Genomic DNA, 21,417 nt, shown 5'->3' on the forward strand with positions numbered 1-21,417 from the left:
TGTAGCTTTGAAACTTTTGGTAAATTGGACTTCTAGTGTCTAGGAGGTGGAGACAGTTATTTAATCCTTCAGTTTTTAATCCTTTCATTGCCAGCCGAGTTTAAAATGTTTTCCAAATTGGATTCCTGGAAAAGAACATTGCTCGTTGCACAGCTTAAGGAATACAAGAAGTGATTGCTGTCTAGGAAATGCAAAATGTGAACACATGATTTTTTTTTAAGAGAAAAACTAGCACCAGCATGAATGGTTGGCAGTGTCAGATCCTTTTAGATTTTTCTTCTGGGATTCCTGGCATATATTACTTGGTTCCTTTCTTCTGTGGAGCAAATGTGTTGAAGTATAAAAGGAAAATTAAAAAAAAAAGAAGCACGAGTCTGTTTCAATATTTTATATGAAAAGTAATGTACGTGTGATGAGGGTGAGACACTCCCACAGCTGATCAATTGGCAGGTTTTACTGCCTAAATCCAGGAACAAGGTGATGCAGCTTCCTGACAGTTTTGGGCATTAAGTTTATCATTCTGTCTCCTTTCAAGCTTTCTCAAAATTTCTCACGCTTCAGGAGGGGAACATAGTCCTCTGTCTCTGACAGTATTGCCCTAGGTTTGTCTGTAATAGTCTCAGGGTATGTTCATTTTGAGATGTGAGTGAGTGAATATAGTGTTTTTAAAAAATCAGCCTTTTCTTGACATGTCTGTAAAGGTTTCCGCAAAAGTTTTGAAGCTCTCTGCCTCAGTCTGACATTTTCTTCAAAGGACTCCAGATTAAAGAAGATTAGACGCTGCAGGTGCACTGTTTCGATAAAACATTTGAAAGAGAACATGGTAAAGATGAATTCAAATGAGGTGCCAGCCACCCGTTTAGTCCTGCAGAGTTACAGGGGCCTGTGCCTGCTGATGAAACGATGTTCTGTTTGTCTTGCGGGCAAAGGTGTGAACAGGCTCCGATGTTCACTTAATGGAAAGGCAGTTTTACCTTGACTTCAGGATACTGTGGACCTTCTAAGAGTGTGACTTGATCACCTCCTAAATCCTCTGTCTTCTGGGCATCAAATAGGAGGGGCTAATGCTAACTACTGTAAGTCTTTGCATAGGTATTTGCATATTAAGTGTGCATGTTTTATTGTTAGACCTTCTTACTTAGTTTAATTAGCGAGTTAACTCCAGAAACATTTAACCAGTTTCTGGCAGAGGGTCCAGAGATGGTGACTGGGAGGTCACAATGGTCTAGACATGAATTTTGTTTCCTTTGCTTCTTAATGTTCTGTATTTCACACAATAGACATTGATGGCAGGAGCATAAGAATTGCCATGTAATTTTTACTCCACTGTCTAATTTATGCAAACAGTAAGTTCTTGCAGTCTGAAAATGTGTATTTTTTCCCCCTCTGTGCTTTGATGGCTAACATTCTTTTTAATGACAGTCATTTCTATAACAGGAAGATGTTTTCATTTGTATTTACTTTTCAGCGCAGCGCAATTATGCAGTTTTGCGCTTCAGTAGTGTCTCGGTACTTTGTATCTCAAAAGAGAATTACAGTACTTAGAACAGGACTGCAATTTGAAGCAGGTGTTGTGTTTTACTGTTATGCAAAATAACAGTAAAATATAATTGTGGGGGAAATTAAGGAAACAGCTGCAAACTTGGTATGAAAACTGCTACATTATGATTTGTAAGCAGTTCTTAGCAATATCTTACATCAGAGGAGCAGAGAAAGATTTTAATTTAGTTAATCCTACCAGCCTGGGTGTCTATCAACTGGTGCTAAAAGGACTCATACTTCCCATGAAGTTAGGAAGAAGAAACAGAACCCAAAGTGATACTTTGTTTAAAATGCCAGAGCACCAGGGATTCCTCTCCTGGCAGTGCTGTTGTACTTTGGGAACTCAGGCAAGGTGGGTATTATTGAGCTTGCTTTGCTAATATGAAAAAGCAATGATTTGAGTAGAACCCTGGAATTTCTTAGCTTCGCTAGCATATGGAGGAGTACACAAGCCCCGGGTTGTAAAATAATAAAATAAATGGCCTATGGCAGGCCATCTGCCTTTTGCTCGATGTTTAAGGTGTTTCATGCCAGATTTAAATCTAATCTTATTATTCTAAATATTTTTATTTGAGATAACAGCTAAGATTCTCGGAGTTTAATGGCGCACATGACAAGTGTGTTCTTATGTGAACACTTAAAATAAGATGGTGGGTTACCCAAGGGTTACCCAAGGAGTTTGCTGCCTGCTTCTCCTCTGCTGTGTTGATCAGTTGCAACAGCTTTGTTGCATGGGTTTGCTTTCCTCAGTCTTTGCACATCTGTTATGAAAATAAACATCATCATATCTGAACCCAGTGCAGCAAATAATACATTGACATATATAAAAAGAATCAGAACTAATGGAAAATTAAAAAAAAGAAAGGATGAAGCCTACTACTGAGAACTATACAGCATCAAAAAAGAATGTGGTAGCTGATGCAATGGCTGCCTTGCTTTTTCTACTCTGTCTGGGCTCAAAGAAAGAGGGGAAGTAATGAATGATCTAAAGTGTGGGTGCAAGCCTGGATGTCTTTGACTTTTCCCAGGGTGACTGGAGTGTTTATAGAAATTATGCTGCATTTAGCAACATGGATTTGCCTTGCCATAAAGTTCTTGTCCTGAGTAGGAATACATATCTATCCATCCATCCATCCATCCATCCATCCATCCACAAATGAAGCACCGAGTACCTATGGATTTACCTGCTTGTGAAAGAAAAAAATGTGTCGTGTGTACATGATGGTCACACACAGATATCTGTTCTGAGCACAGCATTGAAAATTTACATTTGTCGTTGTGTTATATGACTGTGTTAAGCATTGAGACTTCACATTATTATATGATGCCAACTTTGTGCAGACCAAACATTCCAATTAGCATGGAAGGTTTGGAGGATTCTCCAATTTGAGTAAAAACCATTTATAGCTAGACACCATGGCAACTGTGGATATGCCCCTCCGTAATTCATGTTAAGTGCAATAATTATAATTAAAGAAAAAAATCTTGGTTTAAACAACATTGAGATGATTTGCTAGCAGCCAGTGGTGTCATGTGGTGTGTGATGTCCAGTGTGAAGTGCTTGCAGGGTGGATTCAGGAAGGTGGTAGCTACGAGGCAAGAACACATGTTAAGATTTTTCCTGAACCAATATCATGTCCGTCCATTCTATTTGATGTCTTTTAGAAGGGCTTCTCTTTCCTTGTTTTCATTTTATAATTTTTTTTTCCAGAAACGCCCAGCGGTATTGATGAGTAGATCCTTGGGCTCAGAGGTTGGCTGAAACACACCATGCCTGCTTCTATTATTCGCTCCGGAAAGTTGTGAATTGCTCATGCCTATAGGGAGGAAGGATGGCACATGGGATTCCTTCTCAAGGCAAAGTTACCATAACGGTGGATGAGTACAGCTCAAATCCCACCCAGGCATTCACGCACTACAACATCAACCAGAGCAGATTCCAGCCGCCACATGTCCACATGTAAGTATGGCTCATCAGTTTAAAAGAACTAACAATCCGGAAATTGTAATGAAATGAGAGAGTCACTAATGTCTTATATGTCAGGGAGAATAAAAGGTACATAATTTGGAAAACGTGGGTATTTGTGGATCCAAGTACAGCTCGGAGGGCTCCCCCTACATCTGGGTAACATTTTCATTTTCCAAATACTTTCAACCATACCTGACATGAGATTTTCACAGCATCTGAGGTAGTAGGTTATTCACATTTTGTGAATAGCAACAGAGAAGTTAAGATACTTGTCTATTGTCACACAGTAAATTTCGATAGAATCTCCTGACCCCTAGTCCGATTTATCTTACATAGTGTTGCTTGCCTCCGTGATGAAAATTTCTGTAAAATTTCTATCGTTTCCCCCTCACATACATGCGTGTCACCCCAGCACCCCTTTTTGTTCAGTTGGGAAATAGGCCTAATTGAAACTAATTGTCAGCCACTGCTAAATCCATTGTCTTCCTGTTGCTAGTGGAACATGTGCTGCATGCTACAGGATTCAAACAATGTGGGGAGCAAAGGATTAAGGGGCACTGGAACAGTTGGTTCCAGGAATTGTACTTTTCTCTCACTCCCTAATACTATTTAAGTCCTGTTGCAACTTAAGGAACAAAAGTGTGGGAGAAATCCAGAGGCAAGGATTTTGCAGCACCTGGATGCACACCATCTTTTTTCTGCTTCTCTGCTACAGGATGTGCTGGGCTTTCAGCAGAAGGGAGCAAAAGGTCAGCATCTCCCTTGTTTATTCAAGGCCTGGTGCTTATTCTCTATTAGACCCTTCCAATGTCTAACACAAGTCTTTCATAGTAGGACTAAACCTCTTTGAAAACTATTGTATAATCAAGAGAGAAAGGAGGTTGGGGCTCTGTTGACTGTTTTTGCCATTCCTGGAGAAACTAAACTCGGGGCATGTACAAGTCACAAGCTTCTTTTTCAGTATTTGTTTTATTTGGGCATTTAAAAAATAGGATGACCTCGCTACCTTCTGGCAAAACACACACACACACACACACACACACACACCCCCTCACACCCTCACACCCTCACACCCTCAAATTTAGAAACATTAATCAACAAAAAATCTGTTGGTGCTTGGGTATTAGTGTAAATACCAGGATGTTACTGTGCAAGTATGTTCTGTGGAGCTACCTCTGATGGGACTTGTATACAGTGGCAACACATCAATAGCAGTACTGGTTAGTGGGGAAAAAAGAAAGAAGAAAAGAGAAAGAAATTTCTGCAGATGGTTACTGCTAGGTTATTTCTCAAAATTTTGTAATTTCTTTACATTAGACTATATTTACAATTATGAAAGATTGCTAGGGTGATTTTAAGAAAAAGTTGTTATGGCAAATATAATTTTTCTTTGTTAAAATGTCTTTTCTGAAAAATAACTGCTCATTTCAAATTCTCCTTTTAATCTGCTTCTGTTGATTTCTTTTTCTTCAACTCTATTGTAGAATTTGTGCAAATGGCCAGAGGGCACCTTTAGCTCTGTTTTGTGAAAACAGTATTTTGTATTAGCAAAGAACTTTGTGGATTCTCTTTCTATTCAGGCAAAATTAAGTATGTTTTGCCTCTGATTTCTTGGAAAATCACTGATGGGGAATGTCAGCCTCGTCTTCACTTATTTGTGGCCATAAAATTTCACTGATAAACTGTGCATGCACAGAGAGGTTTTTAAAAATCACGCAACCTAAGAACTGGTCTGCCGACACTTAGCCATGAAAAATCTCAAAAAATCAAATTAGATCCTTTTGTCAAAAAAAAAAAAAAAAAGACTTGAAAAATGGAGTTTGCAGTGGCAGCCTGGATAGCTGTCTAGCCCTTTTCCCAGACTTCCTGTCTTGAAATTCTTCCTCTCTCTAGGTCCAGCTTCTCACCCCACCTGCATCTTTGCTCTGGCCACACAGATTGGCTCCCTGTTGGAGCACGCTGTAGGCCTTCCCATGTCGGTGGCAGTGCCTTCACTGTTTCTCAGAGTGTTCATGCTCTGTTCATCAGATGCCTCAGAGCCACTTCGGCCCCTCCATGTACGGGAGTGGTCTGTGTCCAAATCCAACTGGACTGCGTCCTGCCCTCCAACATGATGTCCCTGCTCATTTGGCATTGACTTTAAACCAAACCACCTTCATATAATTTTTCTCTCTCTCTCTCCCTCCTCTCTCTCTCTCCCTTGCAATTATAAATATCTATATCGATATAGATATATGTACATAGATGGGCAATATATCTATAAGCATGTATCTCTGTCTATCTCTGTCACCTGCCTTATCCTCTCAGTGACATCAAACATTGCTTGAAGGCAGGGATTGTGCTTCTGAGCAGGCAACAATTGCTCAGAAATGTTGATGAATTGATTGATCTTTTGAGTTTGATTATGCATTGAGATGAGAAATTGTGATTGGAATGTGGAGATTTTTCACTGGATTGTGTCTCCCTGTCCCTGTATTTTGTGTTGGTGTGAAGGTGTGTGTTGTCTGGATGCTGGCTCACCTTTATTTTGACCTTATTTCTCTGAACTTTGTGCCTTTGCACAGGGGATGGCCCATACTAGGTGTTCAGATATATTGGTTGGATGCTGTCATGTTCTGTTTCTGTTATACTGGAAAAACAGGAGAGATTGCCCTTAATCTAAATAAAAACTAATTGAAAAACTAATTAGAAAATATCTATAAACTATTTAGTCTAAAGTTCCTTCAGTTTTTCTGAAATTTCCAATGTCATGACAGAGCTTTGCTTTTCTCCCCAAAGATAGTTGCCTTTTCCACTTGAATTGCTGCTCATTTCTTTTGCTTGGGGTTCTTAAAATATTTGTTTTCTTTTTTCACTTCTACCTGAGGTCTGAAGACCCGTGAAAGATCAGTGGGATTGGACTTGCAATCCCAGTCCCTTAAGTGATCTGTTATTCTCTTTCACCCAATTGGAGGTTTTTCTCCACAGTTAAGGAATAGCTCACTTCTTACCCAGCTCAGGTAGGGTCACCTCAGCTTTGTGACCCACTTTTGGCACTTTACTTCCCTTCTCTGGCCTTCAGCTACTCACCTGTAGACATTGGCATCAAACAGTAGTTCAGCATCTAAGTTTTAGCTTTGATGTACCAAGGTTAAGATTGCAGCTAAAGCAATATTTACTTGCCAAGTGTGGCTGTTTGGGGAAGCACAGACACATGCAAGCTGGTCCCCATCTTCATGCAGCTTGACACTGATTTCAGAGCTGTCATCTCAACTGCCTTTAATAAGTTTGCTCTATGGTCTTGGTGAGGGTTCATCCATGAGACCCGATGAGGCTGACGAGCTGCCACCAGGCTTTCTAAGAACCACTGACTTGCAGCTTTGCCTGTGATGTAGGGAAGATTTCTTTTAAAAGAAAGCAATCCTGTGTGACCTTGGGAGAGAAAATTAAAACACAGCTGGAGTTGGCAGGGCAGAATTTAACCCAGAATTTGTGTCCCTCTCTTACCCTTGAATATAATAATAGATGTGTTGATTGAAAACCAACAATTAACAGAGCTTCATCTATCCCAAGCCAAATGTTGAGAAAGTGATTTTGTATTTTTAATGATGGTGGGTGGAATGCTGAAGGCACCAATGTAATTCTGAAAACATCATAAAGATTTTGTATGTTTTTAATTATCTAAGGCCTAATCAAATATTATAAAACCTTTTTTAGTAGGGTTTCCAACCATCTCATTTTTTTTCACTGAAATTCCTGTGTTTTGGGAGATACCCCCCACCCCAGTTCCATTCTAACCAGAAGGCGTTGGTCACCATATTGAGGTTCATTCCTCAGCTTTTACTTTAAGGATTGGTTGCTAGGAAGCTCAGATCAAATTTTATTTCCAGTTTAATCCCTTTGTTTGTCTGCATCTTTGGTTATCAACACCTCTGAAATCCTACTTAACTCTTGGTCTTCCAACATATTTGGAGAAGCAGATAGAGTAGTGGTTGACAGCACCAGTGAAATTAGATTGTTGGATTTAAAACCTGGGTGCATCACTTATGAACTGCGTACTCCACCATGGAGAAATGTATTAACTTCTATGTGTTTTCTATGTGCATCTGTGACTAGCAAACAGTAGTAGTGCCTAGTTTAGAAAGGTGTGGCAAAAGTTAGCATCAGTATTACTTGTGAAGTTTTTGGTGGAATGTTCCGTATATAGTCGAGTCTCAAAAAATGTTGGTAATGTCATTAATGATTGTTTTATTGATCATCTTTTTTAAGTCTTTTCAATTTGTTTTGAAAAATAGTGGAGTATAAATAAATGAATACATAAAATCATTGCTAAGTTTTGTCCTGTTTTCCTCTGAAAGTAACATTATGAACATACTTTTTCTGGGTACATTTTTTGGCTGTTAGGGTTTGCAGGTGTCCTGACTTTTTAGTGCCTGTTAGGATCATCAAAAGCCTAGGAGCATCTCAATTAACTTCACCTACTCTGTGGGAGTGGCAATCCCAGGCAAGGATGGAATCCCAGAAACTGAGTATTCACAGGTTGTTCTTTGCAAAGTCCCAGGGCCTTCTGCCACTTGGACTGGACTCAGGCCCATGCACATCTATTGGTGTCATAAGTTCCTCGAACTGTTACTCTGGCTAAAACAGAAGCATAAATAACCATGATCGAGTACAAAGGGTACAGGTTGGTTTGGAGATTGAGGACAATATTCCCATGGAAGCTAAGCGCATGGTCTGCAATCAGAGATCTCTATACAAATGCCAATCCTACCAGTTACTGCCTTAGCTTGGTGATGATAGTTTACTGACACTGTCTTCTCATCTGTAAAATGGGTTTAATGACCCCTTCAGGATGGTGATGAGCATCAAGTGAAATGACATTTGTGACATATAGTGCTTGAAAGATAGCGTCCTATAAATGTTATAGGATGTGATTTATGATTTTGTCTAGTAGCTGATGAACATATGTGTTAACATCTTTCTTTTCTAAACTGCTTAGCTGTATGAAACCTGACAAGTTCAGTCTGTGTTGTTGTTGCTTTGTTGAATTGTGTAGCATCTGTCCCTGTTGCTTGGGCATTGCTAATCAAAAATGATCTGAAGTTTTCAAGGTATTTAAGTGATCATTCCATGCCAGATTCTTACAGGATTTTATTTATCTGCAGCTGAGGTTTCGTAAATGTTTATTTCAGGTCTGTATTAGGTATCTTTGTTTAGAAACAAAGTTACAGAAAAGTATTATAGAAAGGTGCTATTTGGTTTTAAAATATATAAAAACATGTGGAAAGATAAATACTAGCATCAGTGGTAATTATTTAGAGAATAAATTTGCAGATGAATGTAGGGGAGGGAATGTGGGGTCAAGCCCTTTCACTTTTTATGTGCTTTTGTATAATTCGAATTAATTTTTACAACACTACATATCACTTTTATGATAAAATGTTCTTTAAAGAATGATGAAAGTGTAAGGCCCACTTTGTCTGCAAGATTTACATTAAGCACCCCTCTAATGCAGATCTACTTTATCTGGACCTGGCCTTCACGAATGGTAGCTGCTGCTGCTTCTTTTTTTAAAGATTTATTTATTTATGCATACAAAAGCGGGGGCACAGGCCAGAGATGCAGGGGGTGAGAGGATTCACCAGAGACAGAGTGGGGAACAGAACAGGCAGATTGACTGAAATACACTGCTGAGGGGAGCAGCAGGTGAGACAGGAGAGGTCTGTTGTGCTATGTGGATCAGCTCCCTGGCTGGGGATCGAATTTGTGCTACAGTGGCTGTGGATAGCTTCATAGGACTACATCTTAACCCCTTGCGCCACCAGGGAGGCCCCAGATGGTACCTTCTTCTATTTTACTTTGCAATCAAGAAATAGAACAACTGTCCATTGGTTGAATAGAATTCAGCTTGCTCATGCATAGGGAGAGAACAATGCCAAGGATGCTGCCTACTTCTTTGTCTTATCGTTGAATGGACATTTTTTTTAAAGTATCTTCAAATTCATTTTTGGAAGCCAGAAGACTGTGTGGTATCAGTAAAAAATGAATGGGAAAAAAAAAAAGCCTGCTATAGTACATGACTTAACAGTATTTCAGGGAAAGTGTGTTCTAGTCCCTTCTTGATCTGTGTGATCACACTGACTAGCTGTATGATCTTTAGCAAGCTGACCTCTCTGGATTTCGGGTTTCTCAGTGATGATTGGGTTTGATGAAACTCAGTGTCAACTTTTCCCATTCTGACAGTCTAGGATTTCTCTTTTGTTCTCACATTTTACTTTATCTACTTAAAGTTAAGAACACAAATCCCACACCATTAGTAGTATTTTGTAGGGAAAGAATATAATCGTGAGACATCTTGGAGTTGGAGTGCAAGGAGAAGAGAAATGACCCCCAATTCTCACACCAAGGAAGAGTAATATCAATGAATGAATGTCTGGAGCTCTGTGAAATTGCACTTCACTAACAAGCTAGAAATTCATCTTTTGCTACAGAGCTGGGCTGCATTAGCTGCTTCACAAAAATTCTAAACATTTTTCTCTTGGTAAGCCACTTTCTTGTCCTCATTACAAATTTATCACTGGCCTGCACATTAGCATGGCCATAATTTTTGTTAATGTTTTCAATCTGAAATTCATCGTGGAGATGCTGAATGGCCCTTTTAGTTTCCACTCATATATAAACATCGGGTATTTTTCTTTTCCTCTCCCATTTCTTTTTAAAATACACTTTTTTCCTCTACATTCCCTGAGGGGACTGGTCTTGTGGTCCGTGACAGCTCCACTTCATTTTAGAGCTGACTTTTTTCCTATCCTGTGAATTTCTTTGTTTGCGTTCGAGCATTAAGAAGGCCATCTAAAATTAGATTTTTTTTTATTTTGTCCATCTGGATTTGTTCTTAGAATCGTCGCTGTATGTTACATAACTGGTAGTATTTTTTTGTTTGTTTGATTTTGGGTTACTTGACTCTGACATTGTTGTACAGAATTTTGACAAAGCAAGTAGATCCCATGTACCGAGGTACACCCACACTTCAAATTCTGAAATTACTGCCACATTTATAGAGAGAAAAAAAGATTCATAGGCAAAGTGTGTCTATCGTACACAGAGACATAGCCTGAACGTGGTAAACCATTAGTTCCCCTCTCTTTATGAACTCAGTCTATCCCTGTTCTAAACACAGTTTTGATATTTTTTTAAACTTCTTTTATGGAGATGTTTTGATGAAAATAGACAAAATTGTAAAACCAACTAAACAGGAAGTAATGCAATGTTAGTTTGTGTTTGAGATATTTAATTCAATTCTGAGATTTTAGAGCTCACCAAGATGTAGATTTTAAAATATAAAAGCTAGTGCACTGACTCTACCACATCTTGTACGACAAGCTCTAGATACTTCTGAACTATTTCCAGAAAGGAGAAAAAGCTCATTGAGTCTCAGAAGATCTGCTCAATCAGCTTGTTTTGCTTCCTTTTTGCATTTCTTCAGCTCTCTCCTTCCCATGTGTATGTTCCTTTTAGGTTTTCAGAGCAGGCTGGAAATTAGGTGTTTCAGTAGCTATCCTGGCAAGGTTAGGCTTTATTTCAATATCAACACACACAAAACTGCCCCACTTTTGCAGACCACCATGTTCGTCTGCTTTTTTTTTTTCCCCTTTATGCAAAAAATACACTTGGAGTCTTTGTCTATATAGAAACACTAACTCTGCAGAGGAAACTGTTGGATTTATTGGCCCTTGTAGTATTTAGGTCTGCATATTTTTTGTGCTATTTTGCTTTGAAGATTTTTTTTCCTTCAATTTTTTTCTGTCCCTGTAGAAGGGTAAAATGTATGCAAATAAGAAAATGCATTTTTGCAGGCTTTTCCTTTTTCCTTTTTTTTTTTTTGCTGCAAATCAAGAATATAAGCTCCCCTTTTTTAAGCCCCCCTTTTTGGTTTAATTTTTTTTGGTGCAGTTTTTATAGTACATAGTAATGCTCTGGATGTTAGTTTGAAAGGAAAACTAACATCACCATTTAACAAAGCAAACAAGTGGATTTTCAGGACTTGATATTATTGAGCTTTGAAAAACCATTCTTGAGGTTCCTCTGTCGGTACTGGCTTCCTTTAAAGATGCCTGGGCACTCCCCATCTCAGATCCATTTGTTTCTGTGTGAGCAGTCTCCAAAAAATTCGGTCACTCTTGAATTGGAAAATAGCTTTTCCCATCTTGCGGTGGGCTATTTGGCATTTAATACTGATTGGCTAAGAAAAGCAGCTTGTTTGAAGTATTTGGTTTTAAGTAGTTGGAGCAGATTTCAAACCTTTTATGTGTTGTACCCATAGATCAAAATGTATTGTATTGTATTGTACATAGTTTAAAATGTTTTTTTGCACAAAGACTTAAAACTGAAAACATTTAGTCTCCTACCTGATAAAAAACCTCAGCATGTTTCCCTAATTTCCTGAAAGACTTAGCCTTTTACTATGAGAGAGACATTTTGCCAGCTTTATTTTAGTTCTGAATTTGGAAAATATTCTCCCTTTTGTTTTATTTTGCTTTGCCTTAAAGACTTCAAAGAGAAGCACAGAAGCCCATCAGATGGTGTTAGACATTTTTTCAATCACAAATATCATACCCATTCCTCTTGGTTTCACCTTATATGTAATATACTTCACTAAAAAAAAAATGACCAATTCTTTCTTGTTCTGGTCTTGCTTGGGCAGGCAGGGATTGTGATGAGAAGATGCATGTTTTACAAGAAGAAAAATGGGGTTGGGAGCCCAGGTGGGTATGTGTGAAGGGGAGAGAGAGGGGGAATAGAAGTGCTATTCAGTGGATCATAACTCTTTCTTGCAATTATGATGTCCCTGGCCTTCGCCTGACTGTAACACCAGGAGAGTGCCAGCATCCCTAGACATCAGTCAACAGGGAGATAAGACAAATTACACTTTGCTTTCTGGGGTATGCAGACCATTTCTACATACCAATGAAGCCGGCATGTGAAAGAAAGAATCAGAGTAGCAACATTGACCTACTCTGGTCCCTGAAAAGGAACAATTTGTTAGGCCTTTTTATTTTTTATTTTTTTAAAGATTTATTTATTTATGCATCCTAGAGCTGGGCGGTACAGGCCAGAGGTGCAGGGAGGTAAGAGGATTGACCAGAGACAGAGTGGGGAACAGAACAGGTAGACTGACTGAAGTATACTGCTGAGGGGCAGAGTGGGCGAGTCAGGAGAGGTCTGCTGCGCCATGTGGGTTGCTCCCTGGCGGGCCAGGGATTGAACTCGTGCTGCAGAGGCTGCCGATTGCTTCATAGTGCGGTGCTTAACCCCTTGAGCCACCAGGGAGGCCCTGTTAGGCCTTTTTAGGTAACACAAAACTTTAGGTTTGTGTTGCAATATTTAAAAAAAAAAATACCTTTGATAAATAGTGAACTATGAACTGGCTTTTGAGAAATGTAAGAATATCTGAAATTGTGATTTCCCAAATTTCACCATCTGTTAGTCTCTGGGAGACTTACCATATGTTGTGCCCAGATTCTGACTTTCGCAGGTTAACTTGTTTTCACTTTGTTCTTAACCCTTACATTCTGGACACAGTTGGTAGCTCTGCAACCTCTTTGACTAGATGAACTTAGAGGAAAGAATGGGGCGGGGTTGGGGGGCATCTTTGAGATGAACAATCAGACTAAGAAGGAGGTGTTCCTCCTAAAGGATATTAATTCCTTCTTTTTCCCTAATGCATGGCAAAGAAGAATCTAGTGTTCTTCCTAGGTGAAATGGGAAGACTTGGGGATCCCGTTCAGTACAGGGGAGTGAGTGTCCCAACTCTACCCTGACCCAGTGACACCCTTGAGGTTGCAGAAGAGAAACAATAACCCAGAGGAGGCTTTTGGCTGCATGCGGTGTGCCCCTTGGTGATGGAGGGCGCCTCTGTTTTGAGTCTCTCCATCGCGACCCCTCAGCCATGATAATGGCAGGCCGCACGCTCCACTATTTGTCTTGGAATTTGATACCATCATTTTGGCAACCAAACTGGGACCTTCACTGCTCAGATTATTTGTCATTTGTTGTTAATTATCTGTTACCATAAATTCTGCACTTTGAGAGAAAAAAGGGAGTGTTTTGAAATATTTCCTCCGACATGTAACTGGAGCTTCATTTTCTGTGGACAAAAGAGGGGGAGAAAAGGAGCCTTTTTGGGGACAGGTTTCAGGCAAATCAAATGCCCTGGTTTTTCACGCAAGCCCGGTTAGATCCTGCTCCTGCAGCCTATTCTTGGCAGTGAAAGAACCTTTGCAACTCAGCAATTGTCTGTATCTGTGAGCAGCACCCTCCTTTGAAGAACAAAATCATTTAGCTTTATGGAAGAGATTTTTTTATCCTTTATTACCATCTCTTTGTGCCTTAATTGTGTTAGGTGAGAGTTTGCTCCCTCCAGTCAGTTCTTCCCTGTTAAAGGTGTTTCAGACAAAGCAGTCCAGAGTGAAAGTAGCTTCTGCTTACCTGCTTTTATGAGGTGTTTATTTTGTCAAGCGTAGAATTAAAATGGGCTTGCTGGCCATGAGTGGGTTTCAGTCATGCCCCCACACTCTGCAGGAAGGTTGTGTCACCTTATAAACAAACAGCGCCCGCTTTGCGAGCCGCTGGACCACGGGCTGTGGGAACCCCTGCTGGACTTAATATCTTCACCAAGTGGAGAACATGAGCAGTCGAAGAATGCATGTGTTTTGGAGGGAGTGGCTGCTGCTAAGCAGATATCTAGGCCCATTTAAAAATATGAACAGTGTAATCATTTGAAAAGTTCCAGAAGCCAGTCTGTCTCTGCAACTAGTGTTTCATCTTTACTGTGGGCATCATAATAAATATCTCTTTCATAGGTAATGCTGAAAACGGGTGCACTTAGGAAGGAACGCACTTCACACAGTGACTAAATGCTTAATGCATTATTAGTATCTTTGTTGTGTCACAACATTAACATGTGAGCCTCAGCTGAGTTTTAACAGTAGCGCTTGGCCCGCCATCCCTCTTACATTTTTTTGTTGTTGTCATTCCGTTTGGTGTGTCTGATTTATTCATACTGAGAGGTTGGGATTTTATTTTAGTTTCTTTTTCCCTCTCCTGCTTTTAAAGTTTTTAGGGTAGTGCTGTCTCCTAAGGGATTCCCATATGGGAGGGAGAGACTGAGTCTACAGTTAACCTACTGATAGCCAGGGGCACAGACTTAATAAACACTTATCTCAGCTCCCTGCATGCTGCCTGGGACAGTGTAACTCTCAGAGATGGGCCTTTTACTGCAGTTGTGAAATTTGCTTGGGTCTGCTGCCTTCGATTCCACAGAACCAGAAAATGTTCTTCCCAGGCTTATAAGGACTTATGATAATGGAATTGTCCCTGAAATAAAGCACCGATTCTGCATATTCTAGTTTCATTATCCTTTCCTCACCTCTCCCTCCCTGTTTTTAAAGGGAGTAGGGGAGGTGAGCATGCATTATTTTAGAACACAGATTGCAATTAGACTTTAGTATTAAGAAATGAGTATTAAATTAGTGTCTGAGACTTAGTAACAGCTTGACTATGAGACTGAAAGACTGGAAGGAGGAGAATGGAGGTTGGAAAAAACCACCCTTAGACTGCTCTGGGGGAGGCTGGGAAAGGATTTAACACTTTGGATTTTTTAGAAGCCATTGAAACTCTGATGAGATCAGATTACCTGACTGCACAACTGAAACATGAAACTCTTGCCCTAAACCGTGCAATTGAGTTAAGCTAAAAATTCAAGGCCTCCCCCCAGCCCTGGCCTCTGGGTAAGCCTCACTGTGGATTGCAAAGTGATTTCCTTTGAGAGGAGCAAGACTACAGTGAGGTTTTTATGGCCAATTTAGCCCGTACATTGGTGCCAGCCAGACATTTGGCAGTCGTTAATGCCAACTTTGGTGATCTGTCCACCGATTTTTCCCAAGGTCCTCAATCTTGTCTGCATTCCGTGCTGACACGGAAGGGATAGTATACTGTAAATTCATCTTTCTGGGCACACACCTCTTGAATTTTTTACTGTTAATTTTTCCAAGTGAAGGGGCACTGGGAGGTGGAGGGAAGGCTACCGGAAGGTCCACTTCGTTCCCTGAGCTTTGAAGCTCTGAATGATGTTGCGAGGACTCCTCCCTGGATGCTCCTTCTGACTTCCACCTTCATCACTTCTTTGCGAGCCTCCTCCCTTTGAATCAGAGAAGCCCTTTCTGTGCACTCAGTACCTACAAGTGATGCTTCCCATGGTCCAATTTATCACAGATTGTTTCTGATTGTGAAATGACTGTCTTCTGCTAGGTTATCAGTTCTATAAAGACAGCAATTCTGTCTTTTTGTATGATTTTTTTTTTTTTTTGCCTGTATCCACAGAAACTTTCACGGTGCTAGGCACATTCCAGGCACTGTCAAATACTTGGTGAGTGAGTGAAAGTTGAGTGTGCAGGGATTCCATGTTCTCTTGCTCTGTGCTTTCCCCAAGAAGTGTGTGCTCCCTGGTAATCATTCATTCATTTTGAGAGCATGTATTTACTCTTGATGGTATACTTGGCTTGAAAAAGGGTAACTTATTTAAGTCTCCCGTGTTTTTTTCAGGATGGAGCTGGATGAAGCTCAGAGTGAGTATTTCTGATACTCGTACACTAATACTGTCATCTATCCTGCCTTCAGTTGATTGTTGAACAGTAGTAAACTCTCATTTCTAACATAGGAAAAATATCAAAGCTTCACTTTCAACTTGACCCGAAAGATGTGGGTTTCCTGTATTGTTCTCTAATTTAAAAATTGAGTCAGTGGAAAGTATATTGTTTTAACTCCTAGTAAAATGCTCATTCATTAATACTACTTGGCATCGACAATTATTAATTAGAAGCGTGAAGTTAATTAGGATATTTTAACCTGAGTGCAGCATTCTGACTGACTGTTGCCCCTAACATATGGAGTTTACCTGAAATGAAGACCATGAAAACAAGGCCATCGGTTACTAGGGGAGTAGTGCATTTTGAACCAGTTTTATTCTGCACTCCTATGTTTTCTTTAACAATTTTACTTTTTTTTTAATTAGTATACTTTTCAAGTTCTTGCAGAATAACTAATAACCATTTTGATAGAAATTTGTGATTTGAGTACAATCCAGAAAATGCCATCATAACAATATTAGTGTTACATATAACCATTGAAAACCTTCTAAATATTTGATTTAAAGGTAAAACAAATGAAATTCAAAATTAGTTTATGTCATGGAGTTCTAATTATGGGTGACAAAGCCATAAATCTCTTAAACCAAATGATCAACAAAAGTCATGCTATAAAGTGCCAAGCTAAAGAGAGAATTTTACATGGGGCCCAACTTAAAGGAGGCAGATTAAAAGAAAGCGAGGTTTGTGCTGCAAGTTCTTGGGGACAGGAAGTTAATTTAGGTAACTGACTTTAGGTTTTCTCTCAAGCTGCCCCCATAACTAGGTCTGCTAAGGGACATGTTGCCTAATCAGGTTTTCTGGGGCTGCCCTTTGGCTGAGGACCTAATTGAGTTTTCTGGACTTGCATGCTGGGCTAGAGTTGGGGAGCTTTTTGCCCAGCGGGTAGAAGCCTTTTGATCCACCTGCCTCTTTGATAAGTACCTGTAGTGACTGGCAGTGACATTGTTTAGGTAAAGTATGGTTTAGTAATTGAGGAGTCAGTGCTCCTTAGTATATGAACATCTTTCTTTAGAATAGGGAAGACACCAAAATCCACATGTGCAATTTAAATGAGCTTGTATTCTGCATTATAAATATGCGCCGGATGCCAAGTAGAAAACCGGAACCCTCTCTCAGGATGCTGTTAGGGCCAAGCGGAATCTCATTAGGGACAGCTTCAAAGATCAGTTCCTCGTGTCCATAAAAACAAGTGTAAATTATCTGGTGCGCGCCTGCTGTTAGCAGTTGTGGTGTTGCATTATGCATGATTCCAGACTGCACAGAGGAGGCACCGGCTGTACGGAGTTCACAATATATGTGGGGATTTCTCCACCCACATTTATATATATATGTTTTTGGTGCTGAGTCCTACATTTTGGAAATTTATTGGTGTGTTTCAGTTAATGGAGGCTGCCATATATAACCTGCTCCTACATTTTTGATGAATTGGAGTCAGTGCAGAAAGGCACGATAAGGTTCTGAATTGTTTATATGAACAACCAATCTACTCAGATTTATGTATCTTGTTTGTTCACATATGAAGTCAGATTAGGGGGGCTGTGAATGCATTTGATGCTCTTCGAATTGGTCGCATCTGTTTCCTTGCTTCTTTCCCCCTTTTTGGTCTCTTGGTTAGATTGAAAAAAATAAGCGAATGCTCAGGAAATTAAGAAAATGTAGTCAAGTTTAACAGGTAGGCTTTAGTAAGTACTTTTGCAGTAAATGGCTCCAGGTTTGGAAAGTACCTCTGAGCCTCACTGTGTGAGGAGAAGCAGCAGAATGCGGTGACTGGGAAGATGCACTGTAGCATCAGATCACCAGAGTTTGAGTCCTGCTTTGCCTCTTACTACCTGTGTGACCTTGGACAAGTTACTTAACCTCTCTGTGTTCTCATTTGTAAAAGGGGGGGGGGAAGTAGAACCTACTTCATGGGGTTATTATGAGGGCTAAATTAGTTGATTTGTATGTAGTTCTTAGGACATTTTGTTGGACACAGTAAATCTTATCGAAGTGTTTGCTTGGACTGATGTTAGCATCTGTATCTCAGAAGTAGAAGATCCTCAAGGTCAAGGTATGGGGCAGATGAGGTGTGACACACCAGAAATTGCATTCATAGGGATATATGTGAGCATGTACCCATAAGGCCTGAGGGCAGGCAAGTCGGGGAACAATTACCTTGGGGTCTATTGGGAGAAACCACCAAAAATAGAAAATGGTAGATGTATCCAAATAACTAGGGAAATAACCATTAGAGCCCAGGGACCTGGTAAGAAATAGCAAGAGAGAGTCAGCCTTCCTTTCTCCAAAGTAAGTATCTATCATATCTCCATCCCAGTTGTGCCTAGAACCTAGTTCCTAGAACAACAGGCCTTCCATTTTATTATGTGACTTAAATCCACAAACACTTCAGCACCAGTTAACCACCATTTTGAAAATTACATCTTCTAGTATAAGGGGGTAGTCATGCCTGTCAGTGTTTGCCTTGCTAGACTGGAAGATCTGTGAGGTCAGGACTGATGCTAGCTGATCACAAGTCCTCTGTAGTGCCTGGGAGCTCAGGTATAAAATACATCTTTGATAAGTCAACCAGCAGTCTTCAATATGTATTGCTTTTGTCATTTTGTCCTCTGATAAAGTCTCTCTAAACTTAAGAATCTTCCCATCTTCTTCAGCGAGTCATCCCTGGTATTATAACGCCAACCCAAGTACTAGTTATTGCCAGCCTTACTTTTTCAGTTTCCTCCTCTCATTTGCTGAACAAGCCCCTGCCACCTTCTGTCACTCATCAGTATCTGAAGGGTGGCATTTTGGTAGCTCTCCTATTTTGGAATTAAGAGGTTGAGGCCTCCTTTGCAGTTCTACTGTCCTCTAATACTTCTACTTGGAAATGAGACCTTCTGAAATATTTAAATAAAAGAAAGAGTTGTTTGACTTGATGGACATCTTGGAAGCCACCTATAGGACAGCACAATGAGTAGGTATTTGGGGGAGAAGTAGGGTGTCATTGAAAATGTTCCAATCAATGAATCAGTAAGTATTTATTGGAGCTAGTGTAGGGGGACAAAGATTGTGACTGTTTTGCCTGTTGTTTTATTCCTAGGGCAGAGCACAGTGCCTGGACAATAAATAAAAATTATCAGTGCATAGATGAATATCTTCTTGGGTCTAGAAATCAGAATAGTGTAGAACTATAAACTACCCAGTCCTTGTCTTCTAGGGCTGTTTTACTTATTCAGAGTTACCCTCAAATGCAAATATGTCTGAATGAAGTAATATTTGATAAAATAATTGTGTATATTATTAGTCATAGAATATCAGGGTATATTTTTGCATACTTCTGTACTATTTTCACTCTGAGGGAACACATTTAGAGAATTTTACTTATGGCTAGTTGGCAGCCCAGAGAGGTCAAATGACTTGATCAAGGTCACAGAGGACTGTTGGTTTCCAGTACATTATGTGTCTTTATGACAGTGAGCGGAAGGTGTTTAAGGAACTTACAGTTTGGGACAGGCAATAAATCCTACCTGAGGAGAAATGAGGGCAAATTTTTCAAGAACATAACTGCAAAGAGTCATTTTCAACAACATGGAATTAACTTAGATCTATTAAATTGCTTTCCATTTTTATTTCCTATTTTTCCCAAGTAGACAGACCTCAGGATAGTCAAAGTATTTTGAGGTCTGATTCTTTTTTTTTTTTTTTAAAGATTTCTTTTTATTTTTTTATAGAAGCACTGGGTATAGTCAGAAGTGCGGGAAAGTGAGAGAATTCACCAGAGCCAGAGCGGGGAGCAGAGCAGGCAGAAGGACCGAAGTACACTGCTGAGGGGAGCAGCTGGCGGCAGGAGAGGTCTGCGCACCATGTGGGACCCTCCTCCGGTGGCTGGGGGAGCAGCCGGGGATTGAACCAGCGCTGCAGAGGCTGCGCCACCGGGGAGGCCCTCTGATTCTTTTAAAAGAAGATAGAGTCCCTAGATAGAGGAGGCACCTTATGATCAAGAGCAGTTGAAATAAAATGCCTTACAGGATCATACTTTGCTTTCATGTCATAATGTCTCTTCCTCTCTTACCAGTCTTGTGTCCCTTACTTCTTCTCCAGTCTGGCAGCATCTTCTGAACCTTTGAAACCACTGCTGTTTCCTACTTAGAGACTGTGCACACTTGGACAGCAATTGCATTTTTGCTGGGATGTGGGAGTTGAGATGTGTGCAACCATATGCCGTGGGATCAGATAATGGCTCACATTCCTAACAAGTTAAATGGTTTCTGGCCCACTGCTTGCACTGTGTAGAAAGCAGCTCCTAGGTCCTTTCCATTTGGAGACAGGAAGATGGAAGGTTGACTGCTTCCACAGAATAAATTTTACAAAGTTTCGGTTTGAGTACAATTTGAAACCTGATTAGGGCAAATATCAAAAGATCAAGAGTTAATTTCAAAAGCACTTCCTTGTTTGAGAAGTTCTCAGAGGTGATTATTTGGAAATGATGTCTCTGGCTAAAAAGAGCTAGTGTTACTGCATAGAAAATTTCATCTGTCGTCCATAATTGGTTTTGGCATCAATCGGTAGACCATTGAAGTGTGTCTTCATTTAGATTGAGAAACCTTGTGGCCACAAGTCACTCCACAGAAACATATCCAGTCACATGCAATTTCCCTTTTGGAAGATGCTCCATGGCAGGTGCTTGGTGGCATGACACTTATTTATGTTAAAGCCACAGCTGGGCCCACGTTGGCTTTGGCTATGATCCTCTTTGCCTAGGGTGCTGCAGAACTAGCTATCTATAGCATAGCCAAATGCTTAGGATATAGGTGAGATGACTGGCAGCAGGACATTGGTCTAACTGATTGGGACAGAAGGACCTGTTAGATTATTGTAAATTGAGCATCACAGAAGGTAGAATTCTTCCAGCTTCCTTTTCTGGGAAGTTCAGAGATGACCTTTGGCGGCAACTTTCATATTCAGCTCTAACAACTGAACTTTATAATAGGAAAATTAGCTGTAAACACTCCGGGTTTGGGGGAGGATTAAAATTGATTGTTCTGGAATGTTCAAGACCCCAACTTAACACAAGTTAAAAAAATACGCATTGTGAGGAGTCCAGCTTGTGAATTTATATTGGTTGTAGCACTCCACATTTCACTTTAAAAATTATAATCTTTATTGTTTATAGGCAAACACATGTGTATATACACATGCACACACACCCACAGATAAATGAAGGTTTAAAATTAAACACAG

At 40.1% G+C, this 21,417-nt stretch overlaps 1 protein-coding gene across 1 annotated transcript in view; it reads left to right on the forward strand.

Annotated features, from left to right (window-relative positions):
- Nucleotides 1–3,282: 3,282 nt before the first annotated feature.
- Nucleotides 3,283–21,417, forward strand: part of MPPED2 (metallophosphoesterase domain containing 2) — a gene marked incomplete at its 3' end in the record, with an annotated part of 164,996 nt that continues 146,861 nt past the window's right edge. The window contains exon 1 of the mRNA XM_084249079.1: nt 3,283–3,502. Within this exon, the coding sequence (XP_084105205.1) occupies nt 3,375–3,502 (128 nt within the window). The 5' untranslated portion in view covers nt 3,283–3,374. The remainder of the gene's footprint in view (nt 3,503–21,417) is intronic.

This window comes from Talpa europaea (genome assembly GCF_964194135.1).
Source record: "Talpa europaea genome assembly, chromosome: 1".
NCBI classification, from domain to species: Eukaryota; Metazoa; Chordata; class Mammalia; order Eulipotyphla; family Talpidae; genus Talpa; species Talpa europaea.